Below are 27,440 nucleotides of genomic sequence, written 5' to 3' on the forward strand. Positions count from 1 at the left end.
TTTCCCTTCTACTGCCATGCACAGAGTTATCTCCTGATAAAGCAGAAACTTTTTTGACGGGCCTTTTCTTTCCATTTAAATTTGCTCTCTTTTTCTGGACTAAAACTTGTTCTGTAGTTATACTTTTGTTTCTACAAATGTTTCTAAGGAATGATTTTGTTCTCTTACCCGGAGCTTTCTTCGTGCGTTGGGCTGATTTTAATGTAGAGGACTGCTGCAAGCCTTAAGTAATCTGCTGTCTTTGACGTTTCGTAGCCTTTCGGATTTTATCCTTAGACAGCATTGTCTATTTTCTAAATAATCTGCAGTTGAATCTGTGGTAAAATATAATAAAAAATGTTATTAACCACTATTACCAAACAGTAAATCAATAACAGTAAGAATTTGATTCAGCAATGCTATAAAGATAATTCAGTAAAATGTTCTTAATTTTACTGTGATGGTGATAGTATTACAGGGCTTTCATGCAAATGACTGCCCACCCTGCAACAAAAAGCCCACATGAAACTTTACGCACATTAAATTGTGTAATTACCTGCAATAATCCATATGCCAGTGTTTAGGTCCCTCCACCCTGCCCCTCCCCCTCCCTGCCTGCCTGCCCCACCGTAACTCCCTCCACGACCCGCGGCTGCTATCTTGCAACATGGTGCATCTTGTAAATCTCTCCTGCATTATAAAAGTGACGCAACAGCAGCACAAAAGAGGCGCACAACCATCATAAATCTGCCCCTAAGAATTTAAGGGCCATATGTACGTCGGTCGGTAACGGCCGAAAATCGGTATTTTCGGCCGTTACCGACCGGTTTACAAAATTTGGCATGTAGGGGGCAATATTTTACCGAATCGGTAAAATTACCGAATCGGTAATTTTACCGATTCGGTAAAAAAAAAACATCGGTAAATATACCGATTTGAAGCCACCCATATGTAGGTGGGACTCTTCAGAGTCCCAGGAGCCTTAACAAATCGGTATTTTACCATCAAAACCAATTTGATGGTAAAATTCCGATTCTGGTGTGCATGCAATTGATTTCAAAAAACGTTTTTAAACCTTTTATGTAAACAATTATATACCTACATTCATGGGGAACTGACTTAAAATGCCCTAATACACATGAAAACGTTTTTTTAAGGTACTTGCACCTTTTTTCAATAACTTTTAACATGGCTATGTAACTCAAACAATCAAAATCAAAATTTTTCAAGCACACATGGGGGCGTATTTACAAGGGCCTTGCAACACGGGGAAAGTGACTACAAATGACCAAACACACATGGGGACGTATTTACAAGGCCCTTGAACCAGGGGGAAGTGACTTGAAATGGCTAAGCACACATAGGAGAGTATTTACAATGCCCGTGCAACACTTATGCATCATTTTTTACATATACACTGTAGAGCAGCATGGGGCAATAACAACACAGATGCATCATGCATCTGTTCCGCAAAAGCGACGCATTGCAGGAGTCACATCACAAGTAAATAAATTCTCATAATTTTTTAAAGCATGCCTTTTCCTTAAAAACGATTTTCTGATCATAATTTGAAAACACAGCACAGCTCCTATGTACATACACACCTTGTCAGTACTAATACTTTACATTATCTACAATTACAATTGGTTAAAGAATGCAAAATCGTCTTTGAAAGCATAATGCAAACACTTGACGCAAAACATCATTTTAAATACACAGCTGGCTTTCTTATTTACGCAAAAAAAGCATACTAGTCTTTATCTAAAATATAGAAACGATAACTCACCTTTACAAATTCTTTTTGAATTTCAAAACAGTCTCAGAAACACACCAATTTTTCTTTAGCAGAATTAAAGGTATGCACTCCAGAGGCTGGAACCAACAAAGGCACTGAAACGCTGATATTCATCACACATATCTCTCATGTCAGCCAATCAAAACTCTTCCCTCACTATTTTCAAATCAACACCCTTCCCCCTTCTGCCCTTTCTGCCCTTTTTCCATAGCAACTACCGCCTGCCAGACCTCTCATGTTTACAAGTTCACACAACAATGTTTCAAATGAACTCTGAACTCTCGGTACACCTGCTAATCCACTGCAATGTTTCATAACAATATTTTTAAATAACCATTCAAATTACATCTTTCAAAGAACACATCCATGCACCCTAACTTTCTGTTTTCAGCAATGGAAATACACCAATCACTGCTAATGAATCATTTGCACTCAAACTCCACAGTTTTTTTTCATTACAAACTTCACTATTTCAACTGCCATTTCATTCCCACACTTCATCTGACTGCAGCAAAAACTCCTCTAGCCATGTTTTCAGTCTGGATTCTTGGACATAGCTACATCCACTGGGCTCACAGGTATGCTGATAACAGAAATTTACACAACCTCAATTTACAAAATATGGAAATCAAATGGATTGGCCGAAGAGGATTGAAATGTCACCAATTGATACCATTGGTGAAAACCTTTTTACATTTGCCAAACCCTGACCTCATAATAGTGCACTGTGGAGGAAATGATTTGGGCACTTTGACTGGGGTAGGCCTGGAAATGCTCCTAAAAGACACCTTTGAGCAATTGATGACACTTTTTCCTCAAACTGCCTTGGTATATTCTAATATATGCCAAAGACAAAAATGGAGGTGGTCCAATCAATTTTGTCCACAAATTGAGAAATCGAGGAAGCATGTAAATAAGTCTGTTTCAGCTTACATGAGAGACCATGGAATGGGTGCTATCTACAACAATAACTTGCGTTACTATATGCAAGATATCTACAGAGGAGATGGCGTGCATTTCTCAGATGAGGGGAACAGAATTTTCATACTAAATTTAAGAATGTGTATTGGTTCCTACTTATAAGTACCTAGAACTTACACAGAACCCAAAAGCTCTTTTCAGAGCTACCTTAACTTTATTTACTCTTTTGAAATTTCGAATTTACCTTTTTTCACTAATTTTCACTTATGTTCGCTTCCCGGTTCGCTACCCAGTTCGCGTACCGGCAGCTAACCGCGCGAAAAATTCAATTTTTTTTCTGGACATATATGAGCCTCCTCAGCCACCCTCAGAAAACCTAGGGGGTCAGGAAACATCTAAAGTACCCCCTTCTACCCATTCTGAACATTATTTACCCTCCATCTTGTATCTCAATTCTACGAAACACAAAATGGAGGACTCCCGTAACGCTGCAGGTTCGCGTACCGGGACAAGCACTGACAAGCACTCGCTCAAAAAAGGTGGGAAAGTAATTTACATAAAAACCACTGGAGACACTTTCACCAATTAAACATTAGCTCATCCTACATACCAATCCCTACCATTTTCACAAATTTCGTTGGAATTCCATTTAGCCATTTAGCATGTAGAACTCTCTAAAATCCCTAAGGTAAATTAATTCACAAAAACATATCGGAAGTGTTGGAATTCACAACCAATTAAAATATTACTTTCAATTTCTACTATTTTATCATGACATTTGATTGGTTATGTACCTGAATATATATAAACAAAGAGAGAGAAACACAGCCATTTTGACTACTACTTCTTGAAGTGTATATCCACTACATTTCAACTGATAACTTCAAGTTGTATTTAAAAGGTAAGATATTATTTTAAAAACTGAAGTATGTTCTGTACTGTAAGCTAATTAGGAAAACATTTTCTGATAGTTATATTCTATCACTCTGTAATACTTATAGAATAAAATAGACTTCTCTGTTTTAGTTATGGATGGAGTTAGACTTGTCTTGTATAATTCAGAATTGACTAAGAGTTTATTTGATAATTTTTTTCATATTTCTACTTCCAGTTTGATACCATACACTGCCCAACGAAAAAATCACTGTTTAAAAAACCAAACTACCTGTCTGTACTTAAACCCAACAGTGCCCTATCTGTACTGATATATTTTTTAAAAATTCATTTTTCAGCATACAAAATGGAAGGACAACAGAAAAATAACTTGGAAATTAAAGCAGGAACAAAAAAAGAGTCAGAAATTGACCATGAATTCAATGATGGTTCACGGAACAATGATCTTCTGCAATGTGTGGAAGCAGTAGATTTCCTACTGGAAAATGAAAAAAAAATGATAATGAATTTTTAGAATTTCTTTTAAATTTTGAAAAAGAATCAGAATAATAAATTTTTATTTCATAATTCAAAAATTGTTTGACACATTATTCATTTTTAGGTCTCGCCTGTCGATGCGCATGCGCATCGAGCATGCGAGACTATGGGGGCTTAACCACTCTTTAACTAACTTGCAAGGAATCGTGGCGATTCCTTGCAGTGCCCGTGACTTTTAAGCTCAATGCGCATGCGCATTGAGCCTAAAAGCGCGTGCACATGCCCCCAGCCGTATTTTCCCTCAGGCGCACTCCTCCCACACCCCCGCTCCGCCCCCTCCCCTGCCCGCCGTGTCGCATTTCTCCTCCCCCCTCCCCTTCTCTGCCTTCCCTCCGTTTTGTCTCTTCACTTCGCCGTGCCTCCCCTACTCTCCTCCCCCCTCCTCCTCCTTATATTGTTTATTTAAAACAAAGAAGCTTACACATTAAAAGCAACTACAACCTCATCCAAACGAGGGCGAGGAGCACAGGAACCCATGTCCTCAAACGTGGAAGGTTTCACTCCAACCAGGAGTGCTGACATTTTCTGTTGCACTCTACCGAATGCGCACTAACATTCTACAGAGGCCGAGACACCGCAGCAGATATCGATTAGGTCAGATTCCAACTGCTTACCGTTCCAATATCCATTCGACCCAAAATGATCCTTCACATTACTCCGATTTTAGCAATCAACCTTTCCATACTAAGATTTTTTCCTAGCATATTCTAGAACGTTGACTGTGTAACCATAATCCTTAATTATTTCCAAACCTGTAATCGTACAGGACCATTCTATCAAGTGCGTAGCAGCCTTTTTAGTCTTTCTAAAAACCTTTTCTTTCCAGCAAATTTCTCAAACCCCAAACAAATTGCAACATGCTTAATCGCGGTTCCTGTCTGTGCCCCTTGAACACCAACACAGCCCCCTCCCCTGCCCGCCGTGTCGCATTTCTCCTCCCCCCTCCCCTTCTCTGCCTTCCCTCCGTCTTGTCTCTTCACTTCGCCGTGCCTCCCCTACTCTCCTCCCCCCTCCTCCTCCTTATATTGTTTATTTAAAACAAAGAAGCTTACACATTAAAAGCAACTACAACCTCATCCAAACGAGGGCGAGGAGCACAGGAACCCATGTCCTCAAACGTGGAAGGTTTCACTCCAACCAGGAGTGCTGACATTTTCTGTTGCACTCTACCGAATGCGCACTAACATTCTACAGAGGCCGAGACACCGCAGCAGAGATCGATTAGGTCAGATTCCAACTGCTTACCGTTCCAATATCCATTCGACCCAAAATGATCCTTCACATTACTCCGATTTTAGCAATCAACCTTTCCATACTAAGATTTTTTCCTAGCATATTCTAGAACGTTGACTGTGTAACCATAATCCTTAATTATTTCCAAACCTGTAATCGTACAGGACCATTCTATCAAGTGCGTAGCAGCCTTTTTAGTCTTTCTAAAAACCTTTTCTTTCCAGCAAATTTCTCAAACCCCAAACAAATTGCAACATGCTTAATCGCGGTTCCTGTCTGTGCCCCTTGAACACCAACACAGCCCCCTCCCCTGCCCGCCGTGTCGCATTTCTCCTCCCCCCTCCCCTTCTCTGCCTTCCCTCCGTCTTGTCTCTTCACTTCGCCGTGCCTCCCCTACTCTCCTCCCCCCTCCTCTTCCTTATATTGTTTATTTAAAACAAAGAAGCTTACACATTAAAAGCAACTACAACCTCATCCAAACGAGGGCGAGGAGCACAGGAACCCATGTCCTCAAACGTGGAAGGTTTCACTCCAACCAGGAGTGCTGACATTTTCTGTTGCACTCTACCGAATGCACACTAACATTCTACAGAGGCCGAGACACCGCAGCAGAGATCGATTAGGTCAGATTCCAACTGCTTACCGTTCCAATATCCATTCAACCCAAAATGATCCTTCACATTACTCCGATTTTAGCAATCAACCTTTCCATACTAAGATTTTTTCCTAGCATATTCTAGAACGTTGACTGTGTAACCATAATCCTTAATTATTTCCAAACCTGTAATCGTACAGGACCATTCTATCAAGTGCGTAGCAGCCTTTTTAGTCTTTCTAAAAACCTTTTCTTTCCAGCAAATTTCTCAAACCCCAAACAAATTGCAACATGCTTAATCGCGGTTCCTGTCTGTGCCCCTTGAACACCAACACAGCCCCCTCCCCTGCCCGCCGTGTCGCATTTCTCCTTCCCCCTCCCCTTCTCTGCCTTCCCTCCGTCTTGTCTCTTCACTTCGCCATGCCTCCCCTACTCTCCTCCCCCCTCCTCCTCCTACTCTCCTCCTTATATCTTTCTAGCCATAGTTGATTATTGCATGTTTGCTTCTACAGCCCCTCACCCTCACACCATCTCACCCTCACACCATCTCACCCTCACTCACCCTCACACCCTCTCACACCCTCACCCCATCACCCTCACACCTCCTCACCCTCACACCTCCTCACCCTCATCCCCCTCAATCCCACACACCCTCACCCACACTCACACACCCTCACTCATCCTCACCCCCTCATCCTCACACACCCTCACTCACCCTCACACCCCTCACAACCCTCTCACCCTCACTCAGCCTCACTCAGCCTCACACCCCCTCACCCACCCTCACCCACCCTCACCCTCGCACCCTCTCACCATCACCCCCTCTCCCTCACACACCCTTACCCTCATCCCCTCACCCTCACACACACTCAGTCACCCTCTCACCCTCACCCTCACACCCCCTAACCCTCACCCTCACCACCTCACACACCCTCACTCACCCTCACACACCCTCACACACCCTCAAACACCCTCACTCACCCTCACACACCCACACCCTCACCCACCCTCACCCTCACTCACCCTCACACACCCACTCACCCTCACACCACTCAGTGCTACAACACATATTGTGTTGCAATAGGTGTCACATTTGCGAAAGATAAAACTATTGGCATTGTAAATAACAAAGCTATTAATTTCGCAATTTTCAAAACAAGCACATAGATGAAAAATGTGTCCTTTACAATACCAATAGCTCAAACTTTCCTAATGCGAGACCTATTGCATTGCTGTGCTTCTCCCCCCTGCTGCACTCTCCTGCTCTCTAGAGATGTGGCCTAACGACCAGAGCTGCCATCTATGTCACGTAAATACAAAACATGTTGCATTCCAAATGCTATAGGTGTCACATTCGCAAAAGTTATAACTATTGGCGTTGTAAATGACAAAGCTATCAATTTAGCTATTTTAAAAACCAACAAATAAATAAAATATTTGTCATTTACAAGACCAATAGCTCCAACTTTTCTAATGCGAGACCTATTGCATTTCCAATGCTTGTTATATGTATATTGTAAACTAGTAGCAAATTGATTATAATGTGAAGTCAGACTTTAAATATACTGTGCAACTTTTTTGTGTTACATACTAAGTTTGCTCATAGTTACTTCCTTTCTTCCACTATATTATCTCCAATGTGTATTTAACATCTCTTTATCATCTCCTACCTCCATATTGTTTCGGCTTTCCAGACAGACTATGGTATGAATTCCATATACCACAAAAACTTCAGAAACAACTTGCAAGATATCTACAAAGGAGACGGCGTTTATTGATTTTTAGACTCTGCATTGGTACCTACATGTTGCTACGTAAATAAAAAAAAACAAAAAAAAAACAACAAAATGAACAATCAATAAACAGACAATAAGTTAAAAGTCAATCATTCTTGTTTCCTTATAGTACGCTCCCCGGACCGCTTTCCGGTGCGAGTACCGGGCGCACCCCATGAAAAAAAAGATTTTTATTTTTTTTATTTTTTTGCCCCGAGGGCCCTTTTAAAGCCTCCACATCAAACATAAGGGGTCAGGGAGGATCTACTATGCCCCCTTATGGTCATTTGCCCCTTCGTTTTGGCCTCCTCTTGTCTCTCGATCCTACCGAGAGACAAGATGGCGGCCGCTACGGACTGTTTAGAATGTTGACAGACACCGGAGAGCCAATCAGCTTCGCTTCGCAAAGCTCCGTTACGCGAAAAGTACGCGAACTGGTGCGCTACCCAGGACGCTGTCACAGATATATCTGTTTTTTAAAACGTTAATTTCTCAAAATCCACTGGAGCACATATATTGAGACCCAGCAAAGGCACATTGGGCTAACAGTCCCCACAATTTTCCCAAGTTTTGTGCAAATCCATTCAGCCGTTCGAGCTAAAAGTGAGGCCAAACGCCCTATGGAAAACTCAATGTTAAAAAAGCGTTTTGGGACCCCCCTTTTTTCTCGGCCCCCCTTGACAAAACCCCCCCAAATTTTCAGGGGCTGCTCAGAAACAAAATGTGCCATTTTCCTGAAAATGTCAGCCGATTCCGTCCACAAACGCCAAAGTTATTAGACATAGAATTTTCAAAAGTTCCATAGAGAAAAAATCCTAACTATATATACCTACTGGTGACCGCCAGTAGGTTATATATATATATATATATATATATATATATATATATATATATATATATATATATATATTCAATCAAAACAGGTAGCCTTAACAGAAGCTCTGCCACACGAAGTTTTTCAATAAGCACGTTGATTTGAATCCATTTCACTGCTCGCTTCCCAGCAGATCTCAGAATCTCCTTCAAACATGAAAGCCTGACGCATTTCAGGGATGACCCTTTCCTCAGAGGCAATGTTTGTGAAGGTCAATCAAACAGTTCCTGGTAGTGTCTACTCAAATAGCTCTCACCTGCCTCTATGGGCGTGTCTCAGGCGCACTGCATCCTGGGCTTTGTAGTACAATGTCCTTTAACCCACAGTGGGGCTGCTTCTTCAACCTTGCAATTTGAAACCAATGTTCTACCAGTGGAGTGAGGAGGGCACTGGAACCTGACTGGAAGCGCACTTGCAGCAGTGAATTCGTGTCCAAGGCAGCACCACCTGCGTTGGCGCTGCGCCTGCCTTCGTTCCATGACTGCAAGCTCCTACCAAAAGCCTGCATGGACCCTCATTCAAGGTGGGACTTGCTTCCCGACTGGGCAACAGCCGAAAATATTCAATCAAAACAGGTAGCCTTAACAGAAGGTCTGCCACACGAAGTTTTTCAATGAGCACGTATTCACTGCTGCAAGTGCGCTTCCAGTCAGGTTCCAGTGCCCTCCTCGCTCCACTGGGAGAACATTGGTTTCAAATTGCAAGGTTGAAGAAGCAGCCCCACTGTGGGTTAAAGAACAGTGTACTACAAAGCCCAGGATGCAGTGCGCCTGAGACACGCCCATAGTGGCAGGTGAGAGCTATTTGAGTAGACACTATCAGGAACTGTTTGATTGACCTTCACGAACATTGCCTCTGAGGAAAGGGTCATCCCTGAAACACGTCAGGCTTTTATGTTCGAAGGAGACTCTGAAATCTGCTGGGAAGCGAGCAGTAAAATGGATTCAAATAAATGTGCTCATTGAAAAACTTTGTGTGGCAGAGCTTCTGTTAAGTGTTAAGGCTACCTCTTTTGATTGAATATATATATATATATATATATATATATATATATATATATATATATATATATATATATATATATACATATATATATATATATATATATATATATATATATATGTACGAGAATTCGTCACCGCCCAAGGCAGCTGCCTCAGCCCAACACTCAACGCTGACGAAAGAACGGACCCAGATTTCAGTGCTTAAACCTTCGTGTTTATTTCAGCAAGCCTGCCGCCGCCATAACGCGTTTCGCCTTTACAGCTTGATCACATATATATATACAAACTGCGTTTACCAAGGAATACCAGATCCCCCGGTCAAACAAAAGAAGCCGCCACTCCAGTCACTCGATTTGTGTGAGACAACTTAATTTATTCTTAAATCCTCTGCAGCATTATTCACAGCACAAAACCAACGCGTTTCGTTAGCTCCCCACTAACTTGATCACGGTTGTTTCAAACACTGTTTGCTGGTTGTGTTTTAAAAAGGGAGTTCCCGCCCACCTCGGTCACATGGTTACACCAATCTGTTTGCATTCACAATGGTATTCTGGGATTTGTAGTTTACATTGCCAATTCATGTAAACAGCCTACATTTAACACCAACTTAATGCTTCACGTTATAATTCCCTCGCCCTGCTGTCCTTAGTTTTAACACCCTTTAATGTTTAGTGAGGTAATACCTCCACAAGCAATTATAAAACAGTTTTTAAACAAAAGCAATGAAAAAAATCCTTTGAACGCAGGGTCACATTCCCAAGTCTTATTCCTTAGACATATTTGGAGCCCTCTAGTGGGCTGACATTACTGAGGGTTTGTAAAGTTTTTGGAAAATGTTTTTGGGTCTCTATGTTTTATTATCCCAGATGCTCAACGAAACGCGTTGGTTTTGTGCTGTGAATAATGCTGCAGAGGATTTAAGAATAAATTAAGTTGTCTCACACAAATCGAGTGACTGGAGTGGCGGCTTCTTTTGTTTGACCGGGGATCTGGTATTCCTTGGTAAACGCAGTTTGAATATATAGCGGTTTGGTTCCACGGCAAGAAGCCACGCACCTGCAAGCAGCGCCTAACACGAAAGGAGACTTGAACAAACCCAGGTCTAATATATATATATAAAACTCACAAACACACAAAGTTCACCACTTTTGAGGACGCCCACTAAGCATGGGCGTAAAATCCGTTCAGCTTGCGGATTTTGCGGATTTTCGGTACATTCGCGATCCGCGAACACTCGCGAACTTACCGAAAATCCGCAAATTCGCACGCAGCGGATTTTTTTTTACCTGGTGATACAATTTTGCGGCGTGTGGCGTAAGTTCGCAATTGCGAACATGTAGGTGCGGCGGTCAGCAACAATCTTGCACTCGCGAAATTACAACATTTGCAATTCTGCACAAGAAATCCACTAGCAAGCAGCATAGACCTTCTGAAAATGATGATGTTTATCAGAATAACTCCTCAGGTTGACATTTGCCTGCCCTTTTTTGGATTTGAGGCCTTTTGACTTTCTTTGGATCACTTTTGGATTAGAAATCAACTTTCACAAGTAAGTTTGTTTGGGGCATTACATTTGCTGTTCTGCAGAAAAACGAATTTTGCTAAACTGAAAGCACTCAGCAGGTGCAAAAGTTCAAATTCATCATTAGAAACCATTCCCAGTTGTGCTTCCTGACTGGGGCCCCTCCAGAGTTCAGTTGCTAGTTGCAACAATTGTATGACCCTGCTCTGACCCTCACAGCCGGATCATAGAATATCTACAAGTAGGCCACAAAGGTCCTGGAAAAAAAATTTGCACTGCAACAGAAAGCAAATTACAGATAAGGAAGCAGGTGCCAGACTGGAATTTTAAAACAGTGACACATTAATAAATCAACCCCAAATTAATTCATGTCAGTTGAAGCAGGGCAGGTGTGCTTGCTTTTTTCCCCCATAATCTGCAGTGATGATGATGAACCAGAGGGTGGCATTGATGTACCAGAGGGTGGCATGGGTGAAACAGAGGGTGGCAGTGTTGAAACAGAGGGTGCTGTGAACCTGTGATGATGAACCAGACGTAGAAACAACATAGTCGCGACCGTTGCATGCCGACAAGTAAGTTCGCAATTGCGAACTGGTACAAAATCCTCGCGAACTGGCAGAAACCCTTGCGAACACTATAAAAACAAAAAAATCCGCAAATTTGTGAGAATTCGGGGATTTTGCGGATTGAGAGTTCGCAAATACGCAATTTCGCGAACGCAAGATTCGCAAAATTTGCCCATGCTTAACGCCCACACAAAGAGTATGCTCTTCCAGGTAAGTGATGGCACCAAGGCACGTTCAATGCCGTGGAGACAGCCGCTACTATGCAAGGCGGATCCTGGAAGCTTAGCAGCAAGCAGAGCTGGAGCCTCACGTCACCCCACTTGGGTTTGTATGCTGCGAGACAATATAAACACACATGCAACATCCACTGTGACTTTTTAATTCATGCGTGAACACTCCAACTACCACAATGCTTATCGGCAAAAAAGACACGCCCACTGGGGCCGTATCAAGAATAAAATGGAATGGTGTTCCGCATGCGAGTTGAGGTGTGTTTTTAGCAAGGCTCTTGACAAAGAATGCAAATTCGAAACGCGTTGAACCGGCGATAGAAGACTGGAGGCCTCGAACGTGCCTTGGTGCCATCACTTACCTGGAAGAGCATACTCTTTGTGTGGGCGTCCTCAAAAGTGGTTAACTTTGTGTGTTTGGATAGTAGCGGCTGTCTCCACGGTCGCGAGGACGAACCGCCGCTACAAGGCGGATCCTGGAAGCTTAGAAGCCTGAGCACCGGATGGGAACAAAGGGGCTCAAGAGTGAGTGTGTTAGAATTGGCAGCAAGCAGAGCTGGAGCCTCACGTCACCCTACTTGGGTTTGTATACTGCGAGACAATTTAAACACACATGCAACATCCACTGTGACTTTTTAATTCATGCGTGAACACTTCAACTACCACAATGCTTATCGGCAAAAAAAGACACACCCACTGGGGCCGTATCAAGAATAAAATGGAATGGTGTTCCGCATGCGAGTTGAGGTGTGTTTTTAGCAAGGCTCCTGACAAAGAATGCAAATTCGAAACGCGTTGAGCCGGCGATAGAAGGCTGGAGGCAACGAACATGTCTTGGTGCCATCACTTACCTGGAAGAGCATACTCTTTGTGTGGGCGTCCTCAAAAGTGGTGAACTTTGTGTGTATATATATATATATATATATATATATATATATATATATATCAAAACATAAGTTACAGGGACATTTCAGCCGTATAAATCCAGAGAAATTCAGCAGCTATAGTTAGCTGAGCTAACTATGACTTACACACCGTAATGCACTGCTTGTGACCTCACATATTACATCACTCATGACATTGTCAGTGACATCACTCGACATCACTGATAACATCTCAAATGACATCACGGATGACATCATCCACATAACCACTCACACACCCACTTATACCCCATACAAGATCTCATACACTGACTCCCACACAACCACTGACATACCCATTCATAGACTTTCTTGCAAACCACTGGAGGGAAATATTGGAGTGCTCCCCCCTATTGTGAAAGTAACAAAACCTCAACGTAAGCACCCCAGGCATCTAGTCTATAACTGCCCTTGTTTGTTTGTGAGCAATATTGTACCACCGTTTTCTCCTTGTAGTAGCTTCGACGTATAAGGTCTTTATCCAAGTGTATAGTGCATAGATTCTATTATCTAACACAAATATAACATATATATAGGGACAAAAATATATATTATGTATTAATAAAAGTTAATATAGATGATTACACTAATTATAAGAACGTAGTCCCAATACTGTCTCTTTGCAAGCCAGTTGCATAGGGTAGAGTGCCCAAAGATATAGAAATCATGGGTGGAATTCGGAACTTTAGCAACCAGATCAGTTATTTAAGAGCCAGCATTACAAACTATCTGTATGTTTAAGGAGTGCTGGCTCTTCCTCTTCCTATATAACAAATCAGTAGCACTTGGAAGGCAAATTAATGTAGCATCAAAACAGCCTGTAACTTGTTGAAAATGTGCCAAACGAAAAAATCTAATTTAGTTTGCTGTTACTCTTTTTGAGCACTTGGAAATGAATTATATCTATGAATATTTAGCTGATTGCAAAAAAAACTGTGAAAACAAATTAGCATCAAAACCTTGCATTAAGCAGCCCAAAAGTCTGTTCTATTACAGCCCTTGATCATTTGTGGGCAATGTTGTTCCGGCGCTGACTCCTTGTAGTAGCATTGTGGTATGTGGCTATTATCCAAGCGTGTAGTGCATCAGCATTGTCGTCTAACACAAACAAAACATGTATTTAGAGACAAAATATACACTATGTATTAATAAAAGTTCACGTAGATGTTAAAGAGGCAGCATTACAAACGATCTGTATGTTTAAGGAGTGCTTACACTTTGTCTTCCTATATAAAAACTCAGTAGCTCTTGGAGGGCAAATTAATATATTTGCCCCATCAACACAACCTGTGAAAAATGTACTAAACGGAAATTCTAATTTTATGTGCTCCAACTCTTCTTGAATACTTGGAAATGAATTATATCTATGAATATTTAGCAGGGTTGCAGCCAAAAAATTGTGGAAAAATGAGAAAAAATTGAGCTTTGCGAAACCCCACCTTATGTGGCAACAGGCCCTCATAGCTCACTGTGGCTAAAATGCAGCCAAGTACCTGAATGTGTGTGGCTAGAGAAAAACTCCTGTGTGTGTCCCTAGATAACGCAGGTTTGATTTCGGAAATGAAATAAAAAATAAAATTCTTAGCATGCAGAGCATACATTTTGGGGAAAAAAGAAAACGTGTTTAGCACTTTCATAGATTGCATCTGAAAACCACCTGCGTCACTTGATGCTAATTTGTGAGGGCTGAATCCTGTTTTATGCAACTATTTGCAATTTGCAATTAAATAGTACATCCCAAAATGAGTAACACAAATTGAGAATCGCTAATCAGTAATCACTAATTCCAGTCGCAAAAATAAAGAGTCATTAAGATTTGGTTCGCTTCACTATTTTTGCGATTGGAACTGAAAGATGCATTAATTTAATACATCTCAAATTTACCTTTTACAAGTCACTAACCTATTTGCAAACAATTTCCAATCTGCGAATGGTTTTTACATCTGGCACTATGTCATGTGTACCCAATGGCAATTCATGGCTAAGTGACTCATGAAGACTTTACGTCAGTGTAGTGCAATGATAATACTGTAACAGATATTTCTGACTCCTTCAATAGCCAATCACTCCATAAATTAGGTTGGTAGTTTTCTCTTGCAGAACATAGGGGCCTATTCACAGAACCAATCTGAGACAAAATCCTAAACTTACTACTTTTGGTATTCACAGAAGGCATATAGTAGTAGTAAAGTTAGTATTTTGTCTTAAGTTAATATTCTGTCTTAAGTTAGGATTTTTTCTTAAGTTAGTATTTTGTCTTAACCCCTTCCATGCTCATGATGGAACGGTTCCGTCATGAGCATAAGGTGGCCTGTGCTTATGACGGAACCGTTCCGTCATGGTTCCATTGGCCCAATGGAACGTTCAGCACCGGGGCAAAATTCGCGCAGCACAGAAGGGGTTAAGTTAGTATTTTGTCTTAAGTTTTAGTCTTAAGACAAAATCTTAACTTAAGACAAAATCCTAACTTAAGACAAAATACTAATTTAAGACAAACTACTAATTTAAGACAAAATACTAACTTAAGACAAAATACTAACTTTACTACTACTAAATGCCTTCTGTGAATACCAAAAGTAGTAAGTTTAGGATTTTGTCTCAGATTAGTTCTGTGAATCAGCCCCATAATCTTTTTCTTTCTTGATAGTATTTGTTAAAAATTCACTCCACTTGTGGTTACTTTCAATAGTATCCATTTCAGACATTGTGGAGAGTGCTGGGGTTTATGAATGTCTAACCCGTTTACTGAAATTCTCCTCTTCTTCAAACACTAATAGCGTCCCTCAAAGGTCTTCAAGCAGCTTCATTCTTGTAGGCTCTGTATTGCATGAAAGTTATTTTGTCTAAAAGTCTGGGTTAACTTATCTGTTTTACAGCTTCCGAAAAATAAATCCCATGATATCCAATGGTACTGTTGTGACTGAGTAACCCATCTGCCAAGATCATAATCATATTAATTATCAAAAAGCTGGCCCCTATGGGGGAAGTGTAGCCTTAGACTTCCACTGCAACAGTGACATAAAGAATTCTTCTGTAGATTTTTTTCAATTATATATAAGTGCATTCATTTCATTAGTTATAATCATAAATTAAACAGAATTAATTTATTTCAAAATATAAGGTGCTCCTAGAGAGTGACAGTGCAGTAAGAGTTGGCAAAGGGCTTAAAAGTGCGCTTGTATTCTATACAAAATATATACAAAATATATACATGTGATATTATGTTGCTACAAATGGCACTCATAGTATGAGTGTCACAAAACACAATAAAAATTTTAAAACCAGTCAACAGGTTTTAGTCGACCATTCGACCCCTTGGCACAAATATTTAGAATGCCGTCACAGAAAGGCTGTGGAAACCGATATCGTAATCCCGACTGCAGAACGCCATCCATAGGGGAATCTGTCTCGGTTCCAACTGGGTGGATGACTCAGAGAGCCAGTCATAACCAAGTTGGAATGACTGCCCAGTTTAAGTTCCAAACCACTGACATTTTAATCAGCCCCCAAGTGTACATACCAGGCTATTGGGGCAAAGAGACCCACAGTTGTAGATGTGTCACAAGCAGTCTCTAGGAAAAATCGCAGTGAAATGTATCAAAGTAGCTGCAATGAAATAAAATGTTTAAAAAAAAAAACAGCTGCACCCAGCCCCTATATGCAAACGGTTGAAGTATTCAATTTAGGCCTACCCGGGGACTGTACCATAGTTCCCTATCTACACAGCTGTTCCTCATGCCTGATGGCTATAAAGGACTAGGTATTATTAAGGATATAATTTCTAAAAAAAAGTGGTGATATGAGCCAACGTGGAGCAACACATACCCAAAGAAATTCAGGTTCAGTAGGTAACTATTTTCTGATGCACCCCTACGGCATCAGAAAATATCACCTGCATCTATATCAGAAATTAAGCCTGTATGACTGCGTAGGACGGTAGAATGTAACACGTTAGGCCAGTTTCTGTTTACTTAGGCAGTGGATAGTTAAATAAAATTTCGAAATCAGGCCTTAGTCAATTACTTTTCAATTTGTGCCAGTGTTATTCATGCGCCTATTTATGATTATTACACTGCATATACATCTATCTGTTCGAATGAGTCTTTTCATTCAAAATGTCTTTATGTATAATTGTTCAAGAGCATGTAGAAGAAAGAAAAGGCAATTTTCTGAGTATTCCCTTCTTATTATGTAAAACGCCATATGTATTCAGTAAGCAGATAAAAGAAAACTACTAGTGTTATTCAGTGACAATAAGATCAGTTTTTGGCAAAGATGTTGCTTGTCTGGGATGATGGGTCAAGTATGGCTTTTGGGGACTGCAGATCTTTCTACTGGGGGCTTTTTAAGTGAGATTAAAAGCCTCCTTTTCGGGTATAAGTTTATAAAGCTCAATCAAGATAGGATTTTGAAGATCTATGACTTTTTTTTATAAATCTTTTTATTAAAACATGGCATCAATAAAAAACATATGTACAGAAAATTGCATAGCATTTTAGCAGCACATCATGAAATGAGGGGGGGGAGGCGAAAACAAAAGCCCATAATCAAAAGACATTTTCATGGGGATGAAGGAACATCAATTACAACATCTCTAGGTGGTGTACAAATCCCGCCCCTATGTGCATTCCACTGGTTCCAGATTAAGGCCCATTTCCGGGGACGCCCTCTCGCAACATACACAGTTTTTTCACGGAACATGGACCAGTCCATATCTCTTTCCCACTCTCCAAGGGTAGGTGGTGTGTCCGAGCCCCACCGTTGGGCAATATTCCTTTTGGCTATCATGTTACCCAATGTAACCCATTGTGTCTGCGCCGCCGTACAATCAGTGGGTTCCCAAATGTTTAGGAGACATCTACGCGCCTCCGGCTGTAGGGATATCCCCGTGACCACATTCATAATGGTGTGAACCTCCCTCCAATACTGGGCAATCTCTCGACACTCCCAGATAATGTGGAAGAATGTGCCTAAGAGGCCACATTTGCCTCTACGCAATCCCTCCAGTGTCAACTCCATCTGAACCAGCTGGGGGCCTGTGATATATACCCTATGTAGAATCTTCAATTGAACGAGTCGAAGCCTGGCAGGAATGGCAACCACCTTCGGGGAAGAGACAGCCGCCTGCCAGTCCTCGTCATCCAATTCTATTCCGTCACCTATCCACTTCTCCCTCAAATCGCCCAACAGGTCCGCTCCGTTGTTGATTAATTTTTTGTAGATGAGGGAAATCGTTTTGTCAGGGAGGTGGCCATCCAATATCCTATCTTCCAGGGGAGATGCTTCAAGTAATTCCTCATCCACGGCAAGAGTCGCCTGTAGCGCATGTCGGATCTGCATACCTTAAATACTCCGAACTGGAAAGCTCAAATTCCTTCTGCATTTCTTCAAAGGATTTATACTTCCCTTTCTCCATACATCCCTAAGGGCAGAAATACCTATCATCTCCCATTTGTCGAAGCCTTTAGTGTTCCACAGGTTGCCCAGCCTTTCAGAGTCAAAAAGGGGGGCAACCAGTGTTAGTTTACCCTTCCATCCCAATGAACTCGTCGCATCACACCAGATTTTCACTGTGTGTTTGGTGGGGCCCTTCAAATTCTGCCTTGCAGATCCCAAATACAGCGCTCTATAGTAATTACCCCCCCCGGGAGCAGCCATCTATCCATCGCATATCCAGGATCCGCAACGGGCCCATATGTAGCGTGGTTGATAGCGGCGAGCTGGGAAGACCAATAGTATCTTTTAATGTCTGGTAGAGCGATTCCACCGTCAAATAAAGGAAGTGTCAGTTTTGCCAACGCAATACGAGATCTTCCTTCCCACAAGAGACTACCCTGCAATCCTTCTATTTCTCGAAAATAACTGGCCAGCACAAAATCTAGGGTATTTTGGAGAGCATAGAGGAAACTGGGCAAAGCCATCATTTTAAAAAGTGCCGCTCTTCCCAGTAAGGAGAGCGGGACCTTACGCCAGTGTGCCGAGTCGCTTCTAAGTCTCTGGAGTGGAGGCAGGAGATTTTCTTTATATCTGATTGCTGGATCGAGTGTGATAAAAATACCCAGATATCGGAATCCAGTCGTAGCAATCTGAATAGGGCAGTTATTAGGCGGAACTGGAGCAAACTCACTGAGAACATATGACAAAGATTTTTCCCAATTAATGGAAAGACCAGAATTATTACCAAAGGAGGCTAAAACGTCACACACCACCATAAGGGATTTCCGGGGGGCAGTCAAATAAAGCAAAATATCATCTGCATATAAGGAAATCCTGTCTTCCCAGTCAGGGGTCCATTGTATACCCCGGATCAATGGTTCCCATCAAATCCAAGCCACTAGGGGCTCCAGGGACAGCGAAAAAAGTAGCGGGGAGAGGGGGCAACCCTGCTTGGTGCCCCAACTCAAACGGAACAAGGCTGAAACCCTACCATTAACCACGACCTGGGCGAGTGGCTCAGAATATAACAATCATACCCATTCAATAAAATCAGAGCCAAATCCAAATTTGGCGAGGACCGCCCAGAGGTAGGGCCATTCAACGGTATCAAAGGCCCTAGTCGCGTCAAGCGAGGCGACCACAGACGATTATATATCAACAACAAGAGAGTGAGGATAAACAAGAGGTCACTCCTATATCCCCAATCATAAATGCAAAAAACAACTAAAGAGTGACTTGTCGGTGCTGTGGTCAGAAAAATAAAGCCAGAGACACCAAAGGAAACAACCTCCCAACAATAGTGACGAGGCAATATTGGAACAGAAAATGGAGAAAGGAGTGAAAACACATACAAAAAGGGGGGAACAATAACTCATATTTGGTTAGGAAGAACCCTCACTCACCCTAGTGATGGCATGCTTCATCATGGGGTTCCCACTGGAGGAACCGAATGTCCCTCCAGTGTGCTTCAACGCCTGATTTGCAGCGGAGCAGGTTATTGTGAAACAGATTTAATAGGTATGTGTTATGTGCAAGTGATAGTGAGGTTTAAAAATATTAGTTGTACCAAAAACAACTTTATTTGGTGGTCAGCTAATATTATTAAAAACAGTGTTTTGGATATTAGTAGTGGTAATATTCTTGACCACTTATATCCCTTCAAAAGTAGGTCGACATGTTTCAGCTGTGTGGGATAGTTAATGCATCTTTCTTCAGGACCAAAAGAGTGAATATCCCTGGTGGTCCGCGCTCGCTAAGGCGTGTCCAACCAGTGGATATATAGTATGTGAAAAATTATTTTATAAAAAATACCGGAATTATTCGGTTTCTGAAACCCTAGTATTTCCAGGGGCCCAAAATCTGTAATTATAAAGCACAACATTAATGCGTTTCAAAATCATTCTTTCTATCATGTACAATATATCTTCTCATACATATATCCCATTCAGTTCCAGCATTTATAGTCACTCCTTAGTGAGACTACTACTTAAGTACCCAAATTTGGGGTAAGTAAAAGGAGGGACTCGGGGTTGTTACTTCCCAGTCTTTACATTTGCTGTCTTCAGTTTTACTTATTTAGGAAAACCTTCATAATGATTTAAACTCATCAAAATAAATCGCCATAAGAGGTATATTCTCAATACACTTGGCTATGACAAGTTTCAAAAAACAGTCTGTTGAAAATACCATAGTGCAAATAAATTGACCCGATTTCACTGAAAGATATTAAAAATGAGTCCATGTTCCTCTCACGCAAAACGTGAGCCAAGAAATCAAAACGGGACTCATTTAAGATATGAATAAACATTTTACGGTAAACTCTTGGTTTGTTGTACTCACAGCGCGATACTATGGTGCTGTCATCAATAGGCTTAGCGGGGGAGGCTTTCTTCACGCTACGGCCACTGTGTAAGAAATTATTAAATAATAACGTCAAACTGGGTTTTTAAAAAAAGTATAGGTCCCAAGAGGCTTCAAGTTAAACGCGCAGCACTTACTTTGCTCGTAGTGGCTCGCCGCCATGAACCTACTCGATCCACTACCGCCGCCCGAAAAGTAGAATTACCAACGCGGTGCGTCAGTAAAAAGAGAGAGGTCAGGGGTAGGTCACGTGTTCAACGTGAGCTGAGCCTTAGAGATATATCGTTCATAGTTTGTAATTATATCAGACGCTGAAGGTTTTAACATTAGGAAACAGTAAATAAATGGGTTTTGAAAGCCCTGACATAGTTATTTCATGCGGTTTCCTAGAGGCACAGAGAAAACCATTATGAAGGGTATTATGGGCATAATGTAAACGTTCCATAATCCCCAAACAAAACGCTTTTTTTCTTTATTTCTCTTTATTTCTTGAACAAAAACTTTACTGACAATACCACTATGTCAAACTACGAGTCCGTTTTTCTTAACAACTTTCTATGTGGGTAATTGGTTGTCAAAGCTACTATTAGGTTCGAATTTTAGAAAAATTCTAGCATTTAAACCCTCAATCATGCCACAATCGCCGTATTATGACAGTAATATTAGCTAGTGTCCTTAAGTTAAAGTTAATATCCTAGGGTTACTCCTGGTATGGAACCGAAGTGTTTTATTTTAACCACTCAAAGGAGAAAGGCATAGATGCCTATGTTGTTTGCTATTGAGGCAGCACTGTCAGTTAATATCTACATCATAAAAAGCCATAGGGGACGAGGTTACCATGATTTGATGTCATCGGTTAATTACTAGGTCATTGCTAACAGTAGGAAGTCTCTCTGATTTTTTGATGTACCCAAAAATAGGGTCCACAGAAGTCGTTAATTTTAGGCGGTGGCAAAGTCTAGAAGGACCTGAACTGTGGAAAGGGGCAGGGAATAATGTTACAAATTCATGACAAAACTTTCATCTCTTCATTACTGTGCCCCAGGGAATATCATCATTAAGGCCCGTTTGGTGGCTTGAAAGGCGATATATCCACCTCTGTTCTTTTTCAAGCAAACTGGCCTCAGAGCCCTGGGCCAGTTGTTCGATCACAGTCCATTTTAGTTAATCCGGTGTATGATTCTGCTGTAAGTAATGGGATGTTAGTTTTGTGTTGCTTTTGCGACACCGGATGTTACTCCGATGCTCACCGATCCTTAATTTCACTCGTCTTGTTGTCATTCCGATGTATTTTAACCCGCAAGGGCAGGTAATTAGATAGATAACATAGCACGAGTTACAATTGGTGTGATTTCTTTGTTGCCACACTTTTCCCTCTTCTAGATTCAGAATTTTCGTGGCACTTGTCAGTGGGCACACAGCACATCCACCACATGGGTAATGACCAGTTATCGGAGGCAAACCCCATGCATTTAGAACCCCCTCAGTGTTGGTGACGTCTTGACATAAGGGGCTTCTACCAATCATGATTAGTACTAGTAAGTACTCGCCAATGTTTGTTTATACAACAAGTGACTGCATTAGATAAAGGATTGAATGTAGTCACGCATGAGAGTGGGACTTCAGAAGGAGCTTCTTTCGGATGGTTCTCCAATAAGGCATCTCTATGTTGGTTGCGGGCCCGTTTACAACTTTTCTCCAAAAGACGATTTGGATAACCCCGTATTGTAGTTTGCCTGTCAGATCTTGGGTTTGCTGTTTGAAATCACTCAGGTCACTACAGTTGCGTCGTATCCGCAAATACTGCCCGAAAGGGAGATTTTCCCTAAGTGATTGAGGATGGAAACTGGAGTAATGCAGTAGGTTATTGTTTGACGTTGGTTTGTAGTAAGTTGTTGTTCGTATTTCATTGCCAGTGCGAGAGATTGTCACATCTAGGAACACAATCTTATCCTCAGCATAGTCGTGGGTGAACTTAAGATGACGATTCAGACCGTTTAACCAGTCAAAAAACGATGTTAAGGAGGTACTAGCACCTCTCCAGATCAACAGAACGTCATCTATGTACCGTTGCCATAGTAACACATTTGACGAGAAAGGGTTAGATTGGTCCAATATGTGCTCGCACTCAAAATGGTACACATATAACCCTGCCACACTTGGCGCAAACGTGCTTCCCATTGAAGTCCCCGTTGATTGTAAAAACAACTTCCCATTGCATTCAAAGAAGTTGCGTTTTAGGGCTAAAGTCGCAATTTCCACGACAAATGATCTTGTGGTGTTATATTCCCAAGTTGTCTGTTGTAACATCTCTGCCAATACCTCAATCGTCGCATCCTGTGGTATACAGGTATATAAACTCTCGATATCGAGAGTTACAAGAAGACAAGGGTCGTCTGGTAACGTGATTGTTTGTAGCATTGCCAGAAGGCTCTTCGTGTCCTTGATGTAAGTGCTTGTGGCTTCAATAATTGGTCTCAAAAAGAAATCGCAGTATTTTGAGAGGGGTTCGAGTATTGAACCCAAACCCGACACGATTGGACGACCAGGTGGTGGTAGGACGCCTTTATGAGTTTTTGGGAGGGTGTAGAAATATGGAATTTTACCCTCTGTAGTAGTAAGGGAATCCGCCTCATGCTTACTAATAATGCCATCATGTTCCGCAGTGGTCACTAGTTCCAGAATTTCTATTTTTAAACTCTCAGACGGGTCTTCATGTAAGGGGATGTAGTTGGTCTGGTTATTCAGAAGACGACAACATTCTGTGTCGTAATCTGTCCAATCCTGTATCACAATCCCACCCCCCTTATCTGCACTTTTAATTACGATTTTGTTGTTGTTCTGTAGAGACTGAATTGCTTGGAATTCGGCTCCTGTCATGTTTTTAAAGGGAGTTGGCTCAGTGAGTAACTCTACCTCAGTGATAACCGCTTTCTCGAATGCCAATATTTCCGGTGGTACCATATTCGGAGGGGGGGGGTGAAGTTAGATTTCAATCTAAACATTGTGTCATTCAGGGAGTCTTGAGAAGTCAAAGAAGCTTTTTAATCTTATTTTCCTGAAAAACTCCGTTAATTCACAACGTAGTTTAAAACGATCTAATCTCGGAGTTGGCACAAAACCGAGACCTTTCTCCAAAGTGTTCATCTCAGTGGGAGTCAACGTTATTGAAGATAGATTGGTAACTAAAGTCTCTGGTTGCTTGTGCCCGCCCTCTGGTCTTGTGTTTTGCTGCGGGTGTTGTCGCCCATAGTCTCCGTCTGGTCCCAGTGGACCTGGTTGGCACCTTTTCGTTTGCCCCCCTCTGCCCCGGCCTCTCCCTAAAAAACGTTGTTGGGGAAATGCATTTGGGTAGTATTGTGGGTGCGGGGGTGGGCCATACGGTGAATTCCAACCCATCATAGGCGGGAACTGTTGTGGTTGATGAAACCTATTGGGGTGAAAATTTGGCCCTTGTGGATAAGGCTGCCATATCGGGGGTTGAAAAACCTCGGCCTCGCCCCCTGCCTCATCCTCCTCTTTTGTTCCCGGTGCTCCCTGTAGAGGACCCACTAGTGTTGGACTCCCCTGATGTATCAGAGTTATCGTCAGTCATGTTTGGGGGTGTATAATCAGGACTGGAATAGGGATAGACCTTAACATAGGACCATCGTTTCAGATCTTTTTTTAATTTTTGGGCTTTTGATTGAGACAAATTCTCCTTATACTCATTGACTTCTTTATTTAGATCATCAAGACGTTTTTAATAACCAGTCAAGGTAGCTTTAAAATGACTTTCTGTCTGCTGTATCTCGACCATCAATGCTTCTGACAAACGCAGGGCGTGGAGAAGTGTAGCTCACTGGTTAGAACAGGCATACCCTGAAGCAGAGGTCAGACCCGGGACCAGGGTTCAATTCCCGACGCGGCAGAGTCTTGAGCCCAATTGTCCACTCGATAATTCTCGCTTCGGTGCCCACTCTAATCACGGGTTCACACTCTGCATCTCTGGGCATTAGCTTGCTTAATCTCCACAACGGCCCCCCCCGCGGCGGGATGCCTGACTTTCACCTTGGGGATGCCCAGTACGGGTTATCTCACAGGGAAAAGCCAGGACGGGTTCCCAAGGCAAGCGCCGAGATGCCCTAGGGTAAGTCGAGCGCTATATAAGAACACACATACATACATACATACATACATACATAGGGCAGTTTTTATAATTAATATTGCCCAATCCTGCGTACAGTGCCAGGCAATTTGGGCCCATTCCTTCCTGAACACTGCATCGTCCAGGAAGATTCTCGGGGCGTTGGTAACTAAAAGTCCCTTTGGGGCAAGATTGTTATTTAGATATTCTTTTAGCATGGTCCCATGCAAGATGGCTCTTATGCGACTACGTTTTTGTTCCCCAAGCTTGTCCCATTCAGTGGTTTGGGCAATTGTCTGGGATATTAGGGGGTCTGAAAACAATGAATTGTCATTCATCATAGCATCAACCTCTTCTCTAGTGTAAGACAAACCAAGGTTTTCCATGTTGTGAAAGGGTCTGCACCAAAAGGTAAACCAACCAACAAACAAACTCTCACAGCTGCACGCTGCAAAGTATATATCAACAACAAGAGAGTGAGGATAAACAAGAGGTCACTCCTATATCCCCAATCATAAATGCAAAAAACAACTAAAGAGTGACTTGTCGGTGCTGTGGTCAAAAAATAAAGCCAGAGACACCAAAGGAAACAACCTCCCAACAATAGTGACGAGGCAATATTTGAACAGAAAATGGAGAAAGGAGTGAAAACACAAACAAAATAGGGGGGAACAATAACTCATATTTGGTTAGGAAGAACCCTCACTCACCCTAGTGATGACATGCTTCATCATGGGGTTCCCACTGGAGAATTGACCACAGACGATTCCCGCAAAGTATGCGCTCTAGCTATGACGCCGTGTAATCGACGTAGGTTCAGGGCCGTGTTCCTATGGGGGATAAAACCTGATTGGTCTGAATGAACCAGACCATCAATGAATTTTACTAGTCTATTTGCTAGGAGCTTTGCCAAAATCTTAGGTTCAGCGTTCAGTAAGGAGATAGGTCGGTATGAAGCACATTTATTTTTCGGTTTGCCCTATTTAGGTATCACCACTATCGATGCCACTCTCTGGTCTATCGGCAAAACCCCCTCTTCACGGACTTCCTCATACATAGATTTTAGATATTGAGCTAACTTGTCCGGCCTAAGTTTGTAAAGCTCGATCGGGAGTCCGTTGGGCCCCAATGCTTGCCCGAGTTCGGATGGCTTGAGCAATCTCCTCCACTGTAAGTTCACTATTCATAAACTCCCTGTCTTCTTTGGACAGACAGGGGAGCCGTATATCACGAAGCAACAGGTGGGAGTCCTCCTCAGGTCTATCCGAGACCGAGGTGTAAACCGTTTGAAAATAGTTCGCAAAATTGTCAACTATCTCCTGCGGGTCAGTAATCAGCTGTCCTGTCTCCGAAACGAGTTCCAGAACAATGCGTCCGGCTCACTCCCTTTTGTCCAGCCAGGCAATGAGCTTCCCAGCCTTGTCCCCTAAATCATAGATTTGTTCCCTACCGAGCGACTTAGCCATATCAGTGACCAATGATTTATAGTCACGTTGTTTGAGGTTCAGGGTATGTAAATTAGCCTGCGTCACCCCATGCTCCAACTCCCCCTCAAGATTACTAATTTCCATTTCAGCTTCAACAATCTCCTTATTACGTTCCTTTTTAACTCCTGCTATCAATGACAAGGCTTGTCCCCTGATAACTGTTACCATAGAGATAGTGATGAAGGCACAGAGCCCACATTATCTGTAAAATAATCATCAAGTGCTTTTATAAGATCTTTTCGTACTTTGGGGTTACGCATATACCAGGGGTTAATAGGCCGAGTTCGGGGCAAAAGAAAACCTGATCCATAGCGTAGAGTGATTGGAGATCCCTCTAGCAAGGTAAATTGCCTCAACTATATGAGATGCCTGAACCGCCGGGATCAGGCAATAATCCAGCCTGGAAAGGCTGCCGTGTGCCCCCGAATTAAATGTATACTGCCTCGCCTCTGGGTGAAACAGTCGCCAACCGTCTACAAAACCCATAGCGTCAAGGAAGTCCAGCATCCACCTCTGGGCACGTCCTATCTCTCTTGAAGGGTATCTGTCTAAGAGCCCAGAAACAACAGCGTTAAAATCACCACCAAGGATCAGAAGCCCTTCGGGCAATTACATCAGCATTTTCCCCAGATCAAAAAAGGAAGTAGACTGCAGCCCAGGGGGAATATAAACCGAAACTTGAGTGAGCACACGCCCCTCCCAGCGACCCGAAACCCCAATGTATCTACCCTTGTCGTCCTCCCACACAGTGTCAATAACCAATGGGAGTGCTCGCCGGACCAGGATACTGTGGTATCCTCATGTTGTATGTATGTTCTTGTATCTAGCTGCTCAGCCCTGTGGGAGTATTCTCATTGGAATCTTAGTGTGGTGGAATGTTGGATGCATGATGGCGTCAGTTAAGGATGGGCTGAGCGGCTAGTAGGCTGCTCCTGATGGGGCTGTTATCTTGACCATGATACCTACATCTGAAGAACTAATAAACATCTTCTACGTGTACCTGATTTGGTCTATGGTGTCTTCATATCTACACCAGTACCTGTGGGACCAGCCCACTACAGATACCCACCCCTCTGGAGCCGGAAGTGAACCCTGCGTGCGCCACCATCTTGTAGCTCATTCTGTGCATCGCCATACAGGAGTTTCCAACTAAGTGTGTTTCTTGCAGCAAGACAACATCCG

The 27,440-nt window shown here is 42.2% G+C and overlaps 1 protein-coding gene across 1 annotated transcript in view; it reads left to right on the top strand.

Moving 5' to 3' along the window:
* The window catches only part of LOC147692507 (uncharacterized), a 63,378-nt gene extending 41,257 nt beyond the window's left edge, over positions 1 to 22,121 (top strand). Inside the window, exon 2 of the mRNA XM_086939533.1 lies at positions 22,029 to 22,121. Coding sequence (XP_086795659.1) covers positions 22,029 to 22,121 — 93 coding nt within the window. The remainder of the gene's footprint in view (positions 1 to 22,028) is intronic.
* Positions 22,122 to 27,440: the final 5,319 nt, after the last annotated feature.

Source organism: Lissotriton vulgaris, chromosome 9 (assembly GCF_964263255.1).
Source record: "Lissotriton vulgaris chromosome 9, aLisVul1.2, whole genome shotgun sequence".
NCBI classification, from domain to species: domain Eukaryota; kingdom Metazoa; phylum Chordata; class Amphibia; order Caudata; family Salamandridae; genus Lissotriton; species Lissotriton vulgaris.